The 19,948-nt window shown below is 44.6% G+C and overlaps 1 protein-coding gene across 2 annotated transcripts in view; it reads left to right on the top strand.

Annotated features, from left to right (window-relative positions):
- Positions 1–19,948, top strand: part of DPYSL3 (dihydropyrimidinase like 3) — a 114,102-nt gene that overhangs the window by 30,749 nt on the left and 63,405 nt on the right. The window contains exon 1 of one of the 2 annotated variants that reach the window (XM_052644392.1): positions 16,505–16,718. The exons of the other annotated variant lie outside the window; for it this stretch is intronic. Coding sequence (XP_052500352.1) covers positions 16,680–16,718 — 39 coding nt within the window. The 5' untranslated portion in view covers positions 16,505–16,679. Of the gene's footprint in view, positions 1–16,504; positions 16,719–19,948 lie in introns of those variants that run through there. 2 annotated transcript variants of the gene reach the window in all.

Here is a 19,948-nt window from a genome sequence, read left to right as displayed (position 1 = left end):
AAATGTAGCTGACATACATTTATGTTAATATATATTTAGTCTTATAGGAAACAGCCCAGTTATTTTCTGGAGTGACTGTACATTCCTCAACCAACAATGTAAAAGAGAACTGCTATTTTTGATACAATGATATTTTCTCCTTTAAGAAATCTCTGAAAATCCAGATTTTAAAAAATAAAGGACCTGTCTGACAATGAAAACATTCTCCACTTAGATTGTGGTGATGTTTGTATAGCTCTGAATATACTAAAAATCCCACCGAATTGGGTGCTTAAATGGTGAACTTTACGGCTTGTGAGTTAAAGCTCAATAAAGATGGTAAAAAAGTAAAAGGATATTACAAGAAGGGATCTAATTATATTACAAAAAAAACCTCATTCCTTCACTAAATCTCTAGTATTAAGAATTGACCATGTGGCAGGCCTTACATGGAATGCTTAACAGTATACACATCAACTCCTGACTTATCTATTGACAGCTAGATTGTCATTTAACCATTCTCAACATCTGCATCCTTTTCTGTAGTAAAATTACCTTCCTTTGTGAGGATTAAATGAAATAATGCATATAAAGCCATTTAGAATGCTGTGTCTGCATAGTATCATCATTCTCATATTAAATTCATGAAAAGACATTATCATCTTAGCAGTTCATGACAGTCTGGTAACAGTATTATGAGAAAAAAGAGCCATGTGTATCAATAAAAGATGACGTATTTTCCCATTGTATATGCAGGAGGACAAAGGAAGCAGCTGGTGTTTACTGATCATCTACTATGTACCAGGGACTGTATTTATGAGCCACTCTTCTGTGCCTTTAATACAAACACTGCTCCACTATGGGAGTAGTAGTATCTCCATGTAATGGAAGAGGAAACAAACTCAAAAAGCTTAAGAAAACTTTCCAGTTTCATAAAGCAAGTATTTGATGTAATCAAGGTAGTGAACCAGGTCTGTGTCCCAAGTTCATGTTTTTCTACTTTTCATGGATGAAAGGAATTACTATAAATTAGACTTTTCTTCAAACACTGCTATTAACTTAGGGTATGTCGTCCTTGTAGCTTTTCTTTCCTATTTATTCAGAAACTAAAACTCAGCATAAATTGTTGATGGTTGGGGTCTGAGATATTTTTAACATTTTTAATTTGGACAAAATTTGTGTATCCTTATGGGAGTTCAGAAAAAGTACCAAGGTTTTGTTCATTTTTGGATTTCCAACTGTTTGGAGCTTGAATCCAGAGTTAAAGTGCAAAAAACAGAAGTGCTGGTGGGAAAGCCCATGGCCAGAAGTGCTCGGGAAGAAGTGAAGAGAGAGATCCTGGAGACTGAAAAAAGGCAAAGCACCCCCTGCCAAACTGAATTAAAAAATGAAGCAAAAACAAAAACAGAATCCCACGCCAAGAAGAAAAGAAAATTGTTTGCAATAGTATGACAGCGAAGCCATTTCTCAAGTTTATTCACCCGTGGATTAGTCTTGAGTTCTTTCTCTTTCTTCTGTAAATTCCTTTGTCTTCAGAAGCTGCCAAGTGTTGTAATGGAAGCAAAGACAGGACTCTAATGTCAGCCAATTTATTGAGGAAAGACAACAAAGAGAAACTGTTTCTTTGTAGTGAGCCTCAAAGATTATACCACCCATTCCTCAGGTTTATGGAGGAACCTGGCTGCAGTTTTCTGCTGAAAAGAAACAAGTGCTTGGAATTCCACTTGGAAAACTTAGATCTTCCTGATTTCTGGATCAACACAGGGGCAAAAATCCCAGTGAGCACTTGCATCAATGTGAGACAGAAGATCTTTGGTTAGGAACCCACTGATTGATTTTAAGGGCTCTAAGTGCCTGGTTTTGTGTCTTGGCATGTTATAACTTATCTTATTTTCCATTATTTTATTTACCATGAGCAGGAGAAATGAGGTCTGATTCTCATATGATTCAAAAAAACCAAACCAAACAGTCTTGGATTGGGTTAGGAAGTTCTCTAAACCATGAGAAATGACCTCAAAAGTGGCCAAAAAACCCAACAAGAATGAAAAATGGCACGCTGCAATTTCCAGGAGGATACTGGAGAGATCGGCTTCAGACGCATTTTATTTTGCATTGTTATTAATGGCTTGGCAAGAGGATGTAAACCTATTATGGCAATTATAGCTGCAGATGAGGGTCAATAGGATGGTGTTAGAGACACTAGTGAGGAAGAAACATAGTACAGAGCAACCTAGAGAGATTAGAAATATGGGCAGGAAATGAACAAATGAGATCAGCCTGGAAAAGTAGAAACATGCATCTGGAGAAATACGTAATTTGAAAAACAGAGAGGTACTTAAAAGAAGGGTCATACTTGGAAAGCAACAATGGTAAATGAGCTTTGGAGCGGATATCAATTTGGGATATGTTTGTAACATAATGGAAAAATAATACGAAGGCCTGGTGTTCAGATAGCCTTTTGGAGTGCTTTTAAAAACAAAACAAAACAAAACAAGGGCATTTCCATTATCTCATTTGATCATCAGCCCAAAGAAGTTGGAAGCAAATAATTCAGTCTCCATTAAAGAGATAAAGAGAGGTTAAGTGAGTTGCTTAAAGTCAAGCAATTTGTTCATAAAATAGACTTGGCTAAAAGGTGGATATCTAGACTCGTTGTTGTATTTTTTCTCTTTTCATGACGACACCTTGTTATTATATCTTAGAGCTCGGAATAGTAATTGTTTCTGGCTTAGCATTTACCCATCTCTTTCTGATATTGTGCATGATTTAATTTCATCTGAGACTGAGCATAATGTTACTAAAGCTTTAGACAGGGCATGAACCCCACCCTCCCCCACACCCCTACCTGTCTTTCCAGGATGAAGTGCTGCAGTGTGGGATGGGCGATGGATCTCTGGCTTAGGAGCCAGAACCCTACACTAACAGTGTAGGTTTCCAGGTGGGCAAACAGTGTGCCTTCTCTACTTGTGTGTGTTTTAACTGGTAGGACTGAGTGGGTTGATTGCTTCTGCAGTCTTATGGAATTGATCTCTTTGAAGCTCTGAGAAAACTGAAAAAAGAATGAAACCAGTGCAAGCAGACAGAGACAGAGAAGCCTGAGAGGTGGCAGGGAGAGGGGGAGAGACCTCGACACAGGTGCATGTGATGTGTGGACTGTGGACAGTTGTTAGCATATGGCAAGCAGGCAGATTTACATTTTCAAGGATCATCATTGCAAAACCTTCCTCAGGCTCCTTTCTCGTGCTCTTGTCAGTTCTTCTCTTAAAGTTGACTGTCATTTTCTTTTCTTCGGTAATGCAGTGTGAGTTTTGGTACACCCTCATCTGCCCCTTTTTGTGGATGGCAGGTAGCAATCACTTAACCTTTCTGGGTTCTGCCAAGGTCATGATGGCCTCTACACACATGGGTGGGCTCCTTGCAGCCAAGAAGCTGATTCCTTCATCCCATCTCCTTAGTTGATTAACCTGTAGGGTAATACGTGGTTCAAACAGAGCCAGCTCCTTCCGGTTGGGAATCAGAACCAAGAGAAACTCCTCTGATTCTCTCAGTGTGATTAGAACAAAGAAATATGGAGTGACTGAATGTTTAGAGAAGTGTGGCTGATGTTAACAGTGAATGTCTGTGAGGCCTCAGAAGGGAAAGGAGGTGCTTGCTGACAGATCCTGATTCCAGTCTGGCTCCTTACACTGAATCTTTTTAATATAGTCTCTCCCCCTGCCCAGCTACCACCACCACTTTAAAAAATTGTTTTATTGAGATTTGCTGTAACTTTTCAACAAGATGTTTTCACTAAGGGTCAACCAAATTAACATTTGTTGTATGTATGTGTGTGTGCATGGATCCATGTATGCATGTATGTATGTTGGTATGTATCCATCCACGGTGGTCATCTACCAAGTGTCTCATGAGTGCCTTTATGTGCTAGGCACTGTGCCGGCACCAGAACACCGTAATGAATGAACAGAGCCTGACCCTCAAGGATCATGAGGAAGACGGCGAACAAAGCAGATAATCGTCACCCACCCTATAAGCACGGAGCTGCAAGCTGGCAGAGGCTCACGGGAGCACCAGGGGTCACTGGACAGGGGTCAGGGGAACCTTTCTGGAGAAGATAGGGGCTGAGTTGATCTTAAAGGGTTATTTGAAGATTCCCAGTTTAAGAAAGGGATGATTGTTTCAGGCACAAGGTATGACATGGGTCAGCACTTGTAGACAGCCGCATGACATCAGAGGAACTCTGGGTTCTTAGAGTGATGGGAACATAAAGTACAATCAGGACTGAAGAATGATGAAGCCCAGAGATGAGCACAGAGGCCAAGGATGGGAAGTTTTGTCTATCATGTTTGGAATCTTAGACTGTAACCTGAGAGGACTGGGGAATGATTGGAGGCTTCCATACAAGTAAGTGAAGAGAGGACATTTAGGTGAGACCAGAATGGTAAGAAGGACCCAAACTGATTGAGGCTGATCAAGCAGAGGGAGCAGGCAGTGCAGAAGCACCCAGGGCTAAGACTCAGGTTTCTGGTTAAAGACTAGGTGAAGTGAGGTATCACTAGCTAGGTCACAAAGCATTGGAGAAAGTGCAGAAGGTTCTGGAACCTACTTGAGACATGAGTGTTTCAGTTTCCCTGGGAATCAGATCGTAAGACAAGATTAGCATGAAGAAAGGTTTCCATGGGATGCCCTCGAGATCAACAATAGTGGATGGGAAAGACGAGGAAGGGAAGGAAGCAGAATTGAGTAGAGGGAAAATGCAGCATCAACAGAAACCAGAACTGGCCCTGCCAGGAGGTCTAGAAAGAGGATAAACCTTCAGCTCTCAGTCAAGCTGGGCTCAGAGAGCCAGGCCTCAACTTCTCATCTCTGTCCTTGGATGTCGGCCATGCCCAAAGCTGTGTCATCTTGGGCAAGGTGGACCACCTTAGGTGAAGCAACATGCAAAGGTGGCTGATGAGTGAGAACCTCTGCTGGTGGCACCTGTGTAGCTGGGATCATAAGCCCTTTCCTGCTGAAGAAGGATCTGGGTGGTGGACCACAGGGCCCACTGCAGGGGTGTGGAGGTTCTGGTGGCTTCTCAGGTAGAGATACCCCTTTTGCTTTTGGATGTTAGAGCTTGAAGCCAAGAAAGGAGGTCTGGCTGGAAAGAAGACTGGGAGGCAGTGTAATATCAGTGATGAGAATGCTTGACCTTTGGGGGGTCATATGCACCCTTTTGAGAATCTGAAGAAAACCAGAGACTCACCCTCTCCTGGAAAAAAATGTGCCGAAATATATACCCACAGAATTTTTTGGCTTTCTTTGTGTCTGTTTCTGTCTTGTATATAGGTTTCATTTGTGTCATTTCTTTTTATATTCTGCATGTAAGGGATGTCATGTGATATTTCTCCTTCTCTGTCTGACTTACTTCACTCAGTATGACACTCTCTAGGTTTTTGGCTTTCCTTGGACTGGGTTCACTCAATAACACTCTCTACCCTGAGAAACGTCATGCAGTATTTTAATTAATCAGATTAATCAATCCAGTTTCTTGGAGCATTCAGAGAATATCAGGTACCGTCCCTTTATTTTACATAAAATGAAAGTGTTAATTGCTCGGTCATGTTCAGCTGTTAGCGACCCCATGGACTATAGCTTGCCAGGCTCCTCTGTCCATGGAATTCTCCAGGTAAGAATATTGGAATGGATAGCCATTCCCTTCTCCAAGGAATCTTCCCAACCCAGGGACTGAACCCAGATCTCCTGCATTTCAGGCAAGCTCTTAACCATCTGAGCCACCAGGAAAGCCCATTTTATATAATCCTCATACCATATAAGTTAACCATATTGCCCCATTTTACAGAGGCAGAAACTGAGTTTAAATAAACTTATCTGGAGGCACTGTTGTTAGCAGGCACCACAGAGCTTAGAATTGCAGTCTATGTCACTAGCATTGTTGGATTCCATTTCTGAGCTCCATAGTTGGCTTTCTGTACATCCCTGGGGACCAGTCATTAGGTATATGGACAGACACTACCCTCCAGCAGCTGTCGGGGTGCAGAGACCTGCATTCCTGGGAAGGAGAATCTACTGCTGGCATCAGGCAGATGGCTCCAGAGTGTAGGGGAGGGCAGCACTGGCTAAGACTCCCAGGGTGATGTTAGCTTGAAGGTGGTCCAAGGTCATAGGAGTTTGGCAAGGGAGGGGGACCAGCCATTCCCTCACTCTGTCCCTAGTGGTGGGCAATTGGCTGCCTCAGATGTTTTTCTCTTGTATGGACGTTGTGATGGAAAATAGCCTACCTTATGGCTTGTTCACTGGCTAGTTACTTTCTATGTTACTTGAAAAAAAATGCCATAGAGGTGTCATTAGTTCTGCCCTTACTTCTTAGAGCCTTTACCATCTTTTTATACTACTTAATGAGAAGTCATTTAGCAAGACCATAGCAAATCAGTCATCACCAAGTGAATGAGTCAAACTGGCCTTCTGTGGCAAACATACTGGGTTGGCCAAAAAGTTTATTTAGGTTTTTGTGTTACATCGAGTGGGAAAACCTGAACGAACCTTTATCTGAGTAGGATCTTTTACAGCACTTTGTGATAAAGTAGTTTCCTATGATGAACCTTTCATAGTCCCAAGGTTTTAAGTGAGGAGACCTTGCATTAAAACATTAGAAAAGCTTGAGGATTTAGAGAGAAACTCAACTTGATGCTGATAAAATAGACAGTATGCATTCACCTTAAATTTTATTCTAAATGTATAAAATATTCAGTAATCTTTTCTCTTCAAGATACCCCTATGAGTGATTTGCAGAACTCCTGCTTAGAAAAAGAAAATGACCCTAATTTTAACTTTAATTTTAATCAAAGCTGAGTCAAGGCTATGTGGGTGTTTATGTACTTGTTTTCCACAGTGGCATTAGCTTAAAACCCTCATCACCACAGATCCATTGTCCCACTGTCCAGCATCTCATTATACATTACTTTCCCTCTTGCTATAGAGAATCCCCATCAAATATATAAAGTAGGCAAGTGTCAATAACAAAATGTCTTTATCTATCTTGTCAGCAATACTTTAGGTTTTTGGAGGTCACTGGAAATTATTTGTGGCTAAGAAATCATGAAAACAGGACTTGGTTACATTTAAAAATATATATTAATTAATTATGCATACCTTGGAAGATGCTTAGTATATAGTACTGTAAGTCCAGACAGTCCTTATCTGTTTTGGTTATGATTACAGCAAAGAAGCAAGAATCGAATTTGGCTGGGGCCTAGGGTAATCAGGGGTTCTCCATTTTTATCCACTCACCAATACAGGGACTCCAAAACCTGTTCTTTTAATCATTCTGTGCCACCATGATGATATGCACCAGCAACTGCTTTTTAATGAATCAACCCATCTTTTTATTTCATCAGACCTGTTCTTTCATGATTGTGTCAACCTATCCACTCAGCTCTTCTACTGACCCATTTTACAGATGAGGCAAACTTAGAAGATGTTCAGACTCATTCCAAAGTCAACTAATTGGAAATGAATTTGGAAAATCTCAGTTTTTCCTCTGTTTCAGTCTCTGGCTCTCACCTCTTATGTTTACTATCTCCAATAAAAAATGAGTGCCTGGATCTTAAAAAATGTTGAGGCACTCTGCCTGGGGCCAGGTCAGCGTTTGTCTGGAGTCAGAAATCCAGGATTTCACTTGGGATCAGTGCACACAGGTGACCAGTCCAAGAAGGAAGTGCTCATTCATTGACATACCAGTGGCATGCGAGAGGAGCCTGTTTTCCACTCCACTGTTCCTTTGGGGATTTGCTCAGAGAGACCTGTGACTGCACCCTTGGGCATATGTCTCTACCATTCCTATTTCTCTGAGAAGATAGGGAGCCAGAGGTTGTTGAGGCCCTAGAGCATTTGCTACAGCCAAGTACAGGAAACTGGAGGGAAAAAAAAACACAAAAGACATGCAGCCAAAGTCCCTTCCTGGAGACGGGTGGGAAACCTGGAAAATGCAAGCTGGGGTTGCAGCCTTGTACTTGGGGGTTGGCTTGCTCTTTTGAGCCTCTGTCCAAGAGTGAGTCTCACATCCCTCATCTCGGGGTGAGCTGTTGTGCTGGGCCCGGAGAGACCTAAATTCAATCACATATGTTTCCATTCAGCCCAGAGGTGAAACTGATTGCACATAACCAGAGATCCTGCAGCATCAGCCCAGGCTCTCAAACTGACTTTTAGCAGAGGGTCAGGGAGTTCCAGGGAGAAGGCAATGGCACCCTACTCCAGCACTCTTGCCTGGAAAATCCCATGGACACAGGAGCCTGGTAGGCTGCAGTCCATGGCGTCGCTAAGAGTAGGGCACGACTGAGCGACTTCACTTTCACTTTTCCCTTTCATGCGCTGGAGAAGGACATGACAACCCACTCCAGTATTCTTGCCTGGAGAATCCCGTGGATGAAGGAGCCTGGAAGGTACAGTTCATGGGGTTGCACAGAGTTGGACATGACTGAGGAACTACAGGTTTGCACACCACCACAGGTTTGCACACCACTACAGGTTTGCACACCTTGCTCATGCTAATAGAAGTTTGATTTGGAATAAGCCCCTGAGAATACTTTTCTTTGGCTATCACGTTTGTTTTTTTTTTCTTTTTTTGGCTTATGTGTTTCAAGGATAGGATTGTTTGTCAGGTTATTTCTGTGTATTTAATATGTAAACATCTAATAATAGCAGGTGAATCATCGCTTTGATTTTCATTCTATGACACTGGAAGTAGATGCGTAAGGTTTCCTTTGTTTGAAATGTCGGTAAAATTAATGGACCCAGATGACTTAATGGGCAGTTCTGAGATTAAATGTTTATTCACATTAAAATAGCCTGTGTATTTCACAAAAGTCTTGTGTGTGGCTTTTGCCCCTTCACAACTCTTCTCTGTTTTGCGACTGTTTTTCTTCTTCATCCTTCAAATCAGAACCAGGGGGAATATTTACCCTTAATTATTTAGCAAAAATAAATGTATTTTTTAAAAATAGAATTTTTCAATAGTCAAAACTGTGTGAATTACCAAGCACTTATCTTACATATTTGAGGGATTAAAGGGAAGACAGAATATTCTTGACTTTCCCCCGCATTCGATTAATTTTCCCTCATTGATTCTACTCTTCCAAGCCTTATAGCAGAGTTGGAGACTACAAAGATACATAAGACATAGTCCCTGACACAAATGAGTTCAGCAAATAGTAACCAGAACATTAAAAAATAACGGTAGGAATGTTGTTGTTGTGCTTAAGTTGCTCAATTGTGTCCGACTCTTTGCAACCCCATGGACTATAGCCCACCAGGCTCCTCCATCCATGGAATTCTCCAGGCAAGAATACTGGAATGGGTTGCCATGCCCTCCTCCAGGGAATCATGGCAACCCAGGGATCGAACCCAGGTCTCCCACACTACAGCTGGATTCTTTACCATCTGAGCCATCATGGAAGCCAGCTGCCATCTAATTAATTTAGTTTGTGCTAAGAGCTTTGCATGAATAATCTTATTTAATCTTCAATATATCTACTGTCCTTTGGCCACCCCACCCTCCATACTTGTGCCCTGCTTTCTCTCACAACCAGCTTAGATCCCATGCTTTACCCCCAGTTCCCTGAGTTTCCTTCTCCCTTCTCAGCACTCATCTAGCAAAACCCTGGTGAAATTCCACAGGCTGCCTGCTGCAGAACTGCATGTATACAGCTGTATATGACTAGAGGTATACTTCCTGGTCTCTCTTGAAATTTATGGTTGCTACCTGGGACGGGGGAGGTCCTTAGTCCTGCCAAGGAATCATACCGTATTTCTGTAGTCCCTTTATTCTCCTAATAACTGATTTTATTCCAGCTCCTCACCCCTCTTAACTTTCAGTACCTTTTCTCCCAGACTGTCTTGGCTGATGGCAGAGAAAACAGACACAGTCAGAAGAGAACTGCTATAAACTCCCTCCATGAAATTTACCTAGCTGCCCATCTCTGCGCCAGTGTACTCTAACCCTCTGGGTACTGGTGGGGGAAACAGTCTTTGCTCTTGAGTAAGGGCACGCCCTCCATCTGAACACTAGGTGTCACGTGGTGTCCCATTTCTCTCCCGCATCGTGAAGTGACCCCTTCTTTCTGAATCAGCCCCACTGACATTCAACCCTGCTGGGCTATTTCCTTCATACTGGATTCCACTTTCTCTAATTACTGCTCTGTATCCTTGTCCCTGTTTACAAAATATCCCTTGAAAGTATTGCTTATATTTGGGATATCCCATTTACACTTTGATTTTTCTCTTGGAAATGCTCTAATCATATGTATATATTTTTTAAGAACAGTCTTCATTCTTTCTTTTATTTTTTCTTGGGCGGGGGGCTACATTAGGTCTTCGATGTGGCTCACAGGATCTTCCCTATGGCTAACGGGCTCTCCAGCTGTGGTGCTTGCTCAGTATTTGCAGACTTAGTTGCCCTGCAACATGTGGGATCTTAGTTCCCAGACCAGGGATCGAATAGCATCCTCTGCATTGGAAGGCAGATTCTTAGCTCCTGGACCACTAGGGAAATCCTTCCAATCAGATTTCATCCCCACAGCTTCGTTAAGACTGCTCTGACAACACACACAAATACATAGTGGATGCACAGTAAATATTACCTGAGGAATTTACTACTTGCTCACACACACTCTCTCACACACACACACGTAAAACACTGTAAGATGGGTATGAAGATACTCATTCTGTAGGTGCTCTGGACAAGGCCCTTGGTGATTTCACACAGTGACAAATTCTCAGCTCGCCTCGGTGCTTGACCTTTCAACAGCACATGAACACTTCTTATTTGAAATAATTTTTATTTCTTGACCTTCACAGCACTGTACTCTCATGGTGTCCAGGCTGTCTCATTGACCTCTGTCCCTGCTGGTTCTTCTGTTAGCCCCAGGGTACTCACTTACCTCAGAGCTCCATTTCTGCTCATGTCCTTGGCCAGCTCATCCAGAGTCGTTACTTTAAATAACACTCAGAGGTTAACCGCTCCCACATTTGTATCTCTGGCCTAGCTCTTCCTTTCGATTTCTGATTTCGAATATCAGCCTGCCTGCTCCCCATCTCACTTAGGCGTTGAATAAGAATGTCACACACATATTTCTGACTTTCCCTCCCAACCCCATTTCTCCTACAACCCCCCTCATCTTTCCAGTTGCTGCTGCTAAGTCTCTTCAGTCGTGTCTGACTCTGTGCGACCCCATAGACACGAGGCTCCCCCGTCCCTGGGATTCTCCAGGCAAGAACACTGGAGTGGGTTGCCATTTCCTTCTCCAATGCAGGAAAGTGAAAAGTTAAAGTGAAGTCGCTCAGTCATGTCCGACTCTTAGTGACCCCATGGACTGCAGCCTACCAGGCTCCTCTGTCCATGGGATTTTCCAGGCAAGAGTACTGGAGTGGGGTGCCATTGCCTTCTCCCATCTTTCCAGTAGCCCAGGCCAATACATTTAGTACAACCTTTGATTCCTCTTTTCCTCATACCCCAATCAAATCCAGCAGCAAATGTTATTGGCTTTACCTTGAACTATATCTAATACCTGACCATTTGTCACTGCTTCCACTGTTACTATTTATTCTAAGAGACCAGACCACCATCTCACCTGACCTGTGACCTCTGATGTGGAAAATTCTAGCCTAGCCTCAAGACACCGGAATGACTTTCACATCCCCATCCCTGTCTTATTCCCAGTGTACCTGCTACTATTTTAAACACTATGCTTTTTAAAAAAAACACTGCTGCTGCTGCTGCTGCTAAGTTGCCTCAGTCGTGTCCGACTCTGTGCGACCCTATAGACGGCAGCCCACCAGGCTCCCCTGTCCCTGGGATTCTCCAGGCAAGAACACTGGAGTGGGTTGCCATTTCCTTCTCCAATGCATGAAAGTGAAAAGTAAAAGTGAAGTTGCTCAGTCGTGTCCGACTCTTCGTGACCCCATGGACTGCAGCCTACCATGCTCCTCCGTCTATGGGATTTTCCAGGCAGGAGTACTGGAGTGGGTTGCCATTGCCTTCTATAATTTTTTATTCTTGATTTATCCCTTCCCTAGGATGGAAGCTTCATTAGGGCATCTTGTCTATTTTATTCAAATATTTGTATCCCTAGTGCCTGGAGACCATAATAGGTACTCAATAAGTATTAGTTGAATGAATTAATAAATCATCACAAAAATATTATGTGGTAGGTCATAAGATGCTCATTTAGAGATGAGGTAACCAAGACTCAGAAGGCTGAAATAATCTGCTGAAGATCATAGAAATAGGAATTGGATGACTTGGAATATGGACTGAGGTTCCTCTATTTCCAAGTCCAGATCTTTAAAGCAGTACAACTTCCTGGGTTCTAGTCCATAGTTTTCTTATGAATTCAGTATCAATTTTCAAAGAAGAAATTCTTTAAATTAACATAAGACTTTTGATCTTCTCTTATGCTTTGAGGGCAACTCATTTCAAAGTCACAGCTCTCTAATCACTGTTCAGGTACCAGATCTATTTTATAATCATTCCTTGGCCCATTTATTGCCTTGGATTTAGCAAAATGATTCCTCACCGTCTTGAATTCAGTTGCTCTGAAATCCAGAATCAGGAAACCCTAAGAAGGCTTAGAGGAACAAAAATAGATCTTCTTAAATGCCCTTTAAGGACATTTTAAAAACAGGGCACTCTTTAAGAACTTTAAGAACAGGAAAGTTCTTCCATCTATTTACTCTTTCTTCAGACACAATTTGAAACATTTTTACATTCACTCACCTAAGAATTACTGAGCAATTTCTGTGGGCATGGCCCTATTTCACACACTCAGGACCCAGCGGTAAATAAAACACACACATTCCTTGCCCTCAGGGAGTTTACATTCTAGCGACAAGAAGGAAGATAAGCATTAACATATCATGTGAGCAAAAGTACTGTGAAGATAAATGAAGCATAGAAAGGGACTAACAGGTGGCACATTGTGTTCTCTTGAATAAGGGTAGAAAATAAACTCCCTGAGACCCAGGATATTATTATTATCTTTAAAAAAAAAATATTTATTTGGCTACATCAGGTCTTAGTTGCGGCATACGGGACCTCTTCATGGTGGCACACAGACTCTCAGGTTGTGGTGTGGGCTCCAGAGAACACAGGCTCAGCAGTTGTGCATGGGCTTAATGCTCCACGCACGTGGGACCTTAGTTTCCGGACCAGGGATTGAACTGGTGGCCCTTGCATTGCAAGGCAGACTCTTAACCATTGGGCCACCGGGGAATACTTATCATCATCAGTATTATTATTCATATCTGTAGCATTAGATCCTAGGAAAATAAGTAGTATACACAGGATAAATGCTGAATATTGTGAGAATGAACGAATGCATAACCATGAGGAAGAGAGCCCAGTTAGAAGGTTACTGTGGTAGCTCAGGTGGTAGCTGCTGCTGCTGCTGCTGCTAAGTCGCTTCAGTCGTGTCCAACTCTGTGCGACCCCATAGACGGGAGCTGGTGGAACCTAAACACAGAGGGAAGCTTTGTAGATGGAGAGAAGAGATCATAGTGTGTACATATGTAATAAACCCAATACTATTTCCAACCTTAAAGTTGGACGTAAACTGCAAATTGAATTGTACTGAGGAAGAGAAGTCAAAGTTTGGACAATGCCAATCAAGCTTTGGCCTGAGCAATAAGAATAAAGTAGCCTTGACTGAGGTGTGGAAATCTATGGATGTGGTAAATTTGGTGGCCAAAATTAAGTTTCTTTGGGACTGTAAATTAAGCCTCTCTGCATCTCCCTCTCATTCTGTCTTTGTTTCCTGAGATAGCTAAAGCCAAATACTGCTGTGTATCCAAGGAAAACCATTCAGAGTCATTCTTCTGTGGAAAAGAGCAAAAATCCATGCTGGTTCCACCCCTCACTCTCTTGGCCAGACACAGAGGCATCTTGTGTTGATCGCTGCCTTTCTTCTTACTCCTTGAATAAGAAGGACACAGCCAACAACGGCTTTTCCTTTCAAACTCATCTCAGACACTTGATTTTGATTTAAAAAAGAGAGATGATTGAAGGGGATGAAAGGGGAAAAAATAGGGTTTGTTGTACATTTCTGCTCATGGCAACAGCTTGAACCGATTAGCTGGTTATTATGCATTCTTGTGCATGGCTTTTCACAGCAGTCTGATCCAGAGAAACATCTCAAGTCCTTTTCTGCATGGCTTTTTGCAGGCAAACCTGACCTCAAAGAGATTAACCAAGCCTTGTAATTTGAAAGAACAGACACACCCAAAATCATCAAGTGATCAAAAATATGGTATAAATAAATTATTTAGCAGAGAGTGTTCTGGATTCTAATGACGGTAACAGAGGAGATAATTACCATGCAAGAAAGGGGAAAAAAAAAAAACTTGACAAACCTGCTAAATTAAAAAAAAAAAAGAAGGAAGACAGTGGCATTTCTTTAGGATTGTAAATGTCCCCTACATATATTTTGCTTTTCCTAAGAACTTGCAAGATCCCTTTAAACAAGTTTAGGGCAGTAAAATCAATGGGAAAGATTCGGACCTCTGCAGGGTTGCATAGTATGCAGTTAATTCTCTTTTTACTCTGTTCTAAATATAATCCTGCTCATTTGCATGCCAATCCCCAGAATGCTTTGTAATTTCACAACTCTTGGCTAGTGGTCTCAGCACTTATGCTTTCAGAACAAAGCAAAATGTTTAGGGCGTGTCTTTGGCTTTAGTCTTTTTTTTTCTTCCCCCCCCCCCCCCCCCCCCCCCCCCGTGCTTTGCAAAGAGTACAGAGAGGTGACCTTTTCTTGGCATTCATTCTGCAAGCCAAAGGATCACAGAAATAAAGTGGAGAATGCTGTGGACTTTTCCTGTGAAGACTGCATTCAGTCTAGTTACCCATGAATAACCAAGCCACTTGGATTAACTCACTCGAGTGAGTTTCAGGGGGGTTTGGCCTGCTCTTTAGTTATGTGACCAGGCTGGTTCATTTTAGGTTTAGGAAAAGCCTAAACCGAAGTATTCTCTCATTCTCCCGATGCTTTATGTAGCTTCTTTATTGCAAAGGAAGCCTTTAACTTAATGAAAAGATGTCCGAAAGTGTGGTTGGTGGCCTGCCTTATAGAAATGTGAATTCAAGTTCCCTAACACAGACCTAGTCATGCTCAATGATAATCTGCGGAATTTCTGTGGTGTGTGTGTGTGTGTGTGTGTGTGTGTGTGGCGGGGGGGTGGGGGATGGGGGGTGGGGGGGTGGTTAGGATTCATAAGCGGGTGAAGTGATCATAAGAGACTCGAGAAGGGGACTTTATGATTTTTGCACAGCAATCCATTGTTGTTGTTGTTATTCAAATGGTGTTTTTGGGTGTGTCTTATTTTTTTTTCCTGGAGAGTTTAGAAAGCTCCCCCATCTGACCATCTCTCAGCCCCCAGCCTATTTCCTCCAAACATGCCTTCCTTGGCCGTTTAATTGAAGCATATAGCAAAATAAGAATATATTCCAGCACCGAAAGATCGTGTCTTTCGCTCCTAATAGCCCACTTACCTTTGTCTCTCAGCCCCACCTAAAGTAAACTCGGGACTGTGAGCAGCACACATCGGACGGCTCACAAAAACCGCGGCTGCGCAGTAACGCGCCAGGGCTTCTGCGTTCTCACTACAGGTGTTTTCTGCTCCTTGCTCACGGAGCAGCATTACTGCTGTTTCATCGATTCTGAGAGCCAGACAGTGGAATTCCTTTAAAGCACATTATTTCGAGAATTATGTTTACAATACAGAGAACAGCTTTTGGTAGCCGACACGGGGCCCCCTCGCAACCTTCCGAGAGTGAGGGTTACTTCGCATTTTTTAATCTCCATTTTCATGGTCTCGGGATAGCAGCGGCTGGCCAGGCTGCACAAAGTCGGCGCGGTTCTCGGCTTTCTAAGGGGATCGCGCCGGCTGTTTATACACTCGGCGACCAGCAGAGGCGGCGCCCGGCTTCCGCGGTAACAAAGGCGGCGGCTGAGGCATTCAGCCCGCAGGGTGGCGGAGGAGAGCGGGTGCTCGAAGAGAAGCCCGGAACCGTCTTCTTTCTGAAACGAGGGTGGGGAAGGTGGGAAATCGGATCAGAGTCAGGTCGGAGGCGTGGGCTTGGCCCGCGGGGACGAGAGGGCGACCCTGGTGCTTCTCTGCCGACTCTGGGGACTGCAGTATCCCCGCCCCGAACAGTCCCTCGCGCCCCCTGGTGGCGGTGGAGCAGGCTGACTCTGCTGCACTCGCAAGTCACCAGAAGAAAAAAAAGGAAGAAAAAGTGGGTGAGGCAGATGCAAAGAGGAAAATCAATAGGGATAAGAGAGAAGAGGGAGGAGTCGCGGATCAGCCATTCTTGTTTTACGGGGTCCCAGCTGGTACCGCAAAAGAAAAAAAAAAAAAAAAGCCCGGGCGTGAACGCGAGTGAGGAGAGAGTGTGTGTGTGTGTATGTGTGTGTCTGTGGAGCGGGGGGGAGGTCGGGGGTGAAAGGGGGACCAGGGAGATTTACTATTGTCTCTGGCAGCCGCCGCGGGAGCCGGGGAGGGGGGCGGAGGCGAGAGGAGGCGGCGGCCGCGGCCAGCGCACCATTCGCTCCACCTGATCTCGGGGCGCTGTGCGCTGAGGAAGACGCGGGCGAGCAGGAGCAGAAGGAGGAGGGAGGCAGGCAGCTGCTGCAGCCACCGCCGCCGCCACCATGTCCTACCAAGGCAAGAAGAACATCCCGCGCATCACGGTGAGTCGGACGCCACTCCGGCTCGCTCGCTCGCTCGCTCGTTCCCGGCTGCTCTGCAGGGGCTTGGATCCTGCCGGCTTCCCCAGGCCAGTCCCCAGGGAGGGACCGGGACCCGGGGTCCGGGAGGGTGGAGAGCGGCGGTCAGTCCAGCCGGCGCGGCGGGGCGCCACCCAGACGGAGCGACCCTGGGGTTTGGGGAAAACCAAACAAAGAGGAAACCCAAACAGTGACAGTGGCGTGGAGAACTTTGGGTTATTTATCTTCCTTTCCAACTGCTGGGTAGTTCCCAAATAACAGGCCCTCCGTCGACCCCCGCGCCACCTGGGTCGTCCGTGTGAGCTGCCCCCGGCGAGCCGTGATTTTTTTTTGTAAAAGATTCCTTTTTGGCGGGTTGGAGCGTGGAGAAATGACACCTTTCCCCAGAGGTCTTGGTTAGCCCTGCCGCTCCCGTCTCTGAGCTCCAGCCCCGTGGCTCTGATGGGGTGCCTGACCATCCATCCTCACCTTGGCCACTGTTTGCTTGTATTAACCCCAGTGCATATCTCGGTGCGTCATACTCGGGACTGGACAGCTAACGTGGCTGTAATGAGAATAACCAACTTTTTTTTTTTTTTTTGGCTCTGTGTATTTGCATTTTTTCCTGTAATTTCTCCCCTTCACCCCAAGAAAAGGCTGAGTTTTTAGAGCACATTTTAGTTTGCGGTGGCAGGCGCGTGCTGTGTGCATGCCGCGTCCAACTGCCATTGTGTGCAGAGCCGAGCCCCTGCGGCCACCGGGTGTCTGACGCGCTGGGCGAGCCCCTAGGGCGGGGTCGAGCGGGGATGTGCCATTACCAGGTAGAGAAGGCTCATTTTCGTTGGCGTCCAGCAAGCAGCTCTCGCTGCAAAAATACCGCGCCCGGGTTGGGATTTCTCCAGAATGCGCTGAAATGACGACCCCCCTGGAAAGGACACACGACAGGCTGGAATGGACAGTTTTTTAAAAGGGCAAGACAAAAGCAACAGAAAACCCACTGGCATTTGTTAGTTGAGCACGAAGCAGTGCGGTTGTGCTTTGTCTGTAGCGAGAGAGGTGTGTGTGTGTGTGTGTATGTGTGTGTATGTGTGTGTGTGTGTGTGTGTGTGTAGTGTGTAGTAGGGGAACGTGTGGCTACTCCATCTTTGCAAGACGAACAAAGGAAGTGATGAGCTGGCCCCTGGGAGGCTCTGCAGCTGCCCTAGGGCAGTGATGTACCGGCTTCTGTAGTTCATTTGCCCCATCCACTAGGTTTTGCTGTGGGCACCAGTCTGTTTGCACTTGTTCCCGTTAGGCTTGGAACAACCTGATTGCCGTCCAGGACCTTCCCCTCTGCAGGCAGGAGGAAGCTCTTCTTGCTTTTAGCGCACTTTATTGTCAGGTGGTTTATTTCTCTTGCAGTATCCTACCTTTTCATGCACCTGAGCTTCACTGGACGCACATATGCCACACCCCTACCTGCTGTCCACCTGGTCCCAGGGGAGGAACACTCTCCAGGGGATAGAGTTGGGATGGGTAGGGATTCTTTCCCCAGGTAGAGGCACTGGGCTTAAGCCCATCCTCCTTGACCACTACCTGATAGCATTGACTTCACATTATTATAAAAACATAGTGAGTCTTTTACAATTCACAGTATTTCCTCGGTGCCAATTGGCTTTGCAAAAAACTGTGGTGATACTTTTTTTTTAACTGATCGGGACAAAAGCACAATTTTTCTACTTATTTCTCTAACTCTGGAGAGATGAACCACCGCTCTCATGCTATGACATGTGACAGCTATGCTGTAAATATGCCACTTGCTGTATATCCAGTATGCACTTGCCATTTCTGTTTGGGATAAGCAGAGAACAGATTATTTTTTTCTTCCCAGTCTGACCGCAGTGGTTTCTCTTAGATTCAGCCTGTGCCCTGGTATTGAGGGCCACGCCCATTCTTCTAGGTATCACTTAAGCAACCTTTAAGGAAAGATACAGACGTTTACCCCATAGGGTAATAGCCTTACAAGCCCCTGTAAATGTGTTGGTCCCCCAATCCCAGGGACCGGTTTGCAGGGACTCCCTTTTGTTCCCGCTAGGATACTCTTCCCTGGGGCGCATCCTTCATTTTCTGTGAGGCTTCCATCCTTTCTCTGCTCGTGGGGCGTGGCGCTGCACAGCAGCCTCCACCGCGAAACCCGAGGCACGAAACCTGTGCCTAGGGCAACTGAATGGCAATAGACGGCGGTTGTGAATTTCTTCGAGCCAGCCTGCCTTGCATTCATTGTTGAGAGGGATGTGGGGTGGGGAGAGGCAAAAGGGCAAGACAGGAGGGGGCTTGATCTTTGGGGGAAATAATGCGTTGGTCGATTTTTCTCATGCTTTGTGTTTGTATTTCTTAGAACACGGATTCTATTTTAGAAGAAAACGTTGTAATTCTTGTACTGTTGCATGTCCAAAGAAGAGTATGGTTATGTACATACTACCAGAGGCTAACTAGATATAGGTAAAAACATAAAAATACGGACATAGGTCTATATATTCACAGAAAATATGATTAAAGATCTAAGTATAACATATATCCCCTGCTGTCAAGTCTAGTCCAAATTTTAAATGGTAAGAGTGTGGAATTTGACTTAATTTCCTATCCTCTATATTCCTTTCTGTGCAGACTGCCCCACCCAGTAGCTAAAATGTCACTGTAATCTGAGACCGATGGGGGCAGTCTTTCTTGCCAAGCACCTCTGCTTCTACAGGCACCACCCTCTGCCACAATTTGGGGGACATAGGAAGGTTTTGTTTGTTTGCTTGTTTTCTGTTTTTCCTTCCTTCTTGCTGCCCCCCTGAGAGGAAAGCATTGCTACTACCCTGTGTTTATTGGTTTCCTGGAAGGGGTTATTTCTCTGTCGCTGGTATAATTGGCTGGGGCTTTCCCTGGGAGTAGCTCCAGCCCCAGATCTCATTGTTCTTCTCAGGTCACCCTCCTGCGTGACCTGCATGTACTTATCCCAACACTAGCCCTTGCTTCTAAATGTCAGAGACAGCAGTTTGGGTGGTCCCACCAGTCACGGCAGGGACCTGGTATTGCCATCCACCTCCGTCTCTGTCTCACACAGTTCCTGGCATACAAAAGCCTGATGAGAATCGGTTAAATCAATACATGAATTAAAAATGGCTCCTACCAAGAACAGCTCATACCTACTGAGTGTTTCTTTGGTTTCAGATATTGCACCTTACATA

Source organism: Budorcas taxicolor, chromosome 7, assembly GCF_023091745.1.
Source record: "Budorcas taxicolor isolate Tak-1 chromosome 7, Takin1.1, whole genome shotgun sequence".
In the NCBI taxonomy this organism is placed as follows: Eukaryota; Metazoa; Chordata; class Mammalia; order Artiodactyla; family Bovidae; genus Budorcas; species Budorcas taxicolor.
This window is presented reverse-complemented; position numbering and strand designations above follow the sequence as displayed.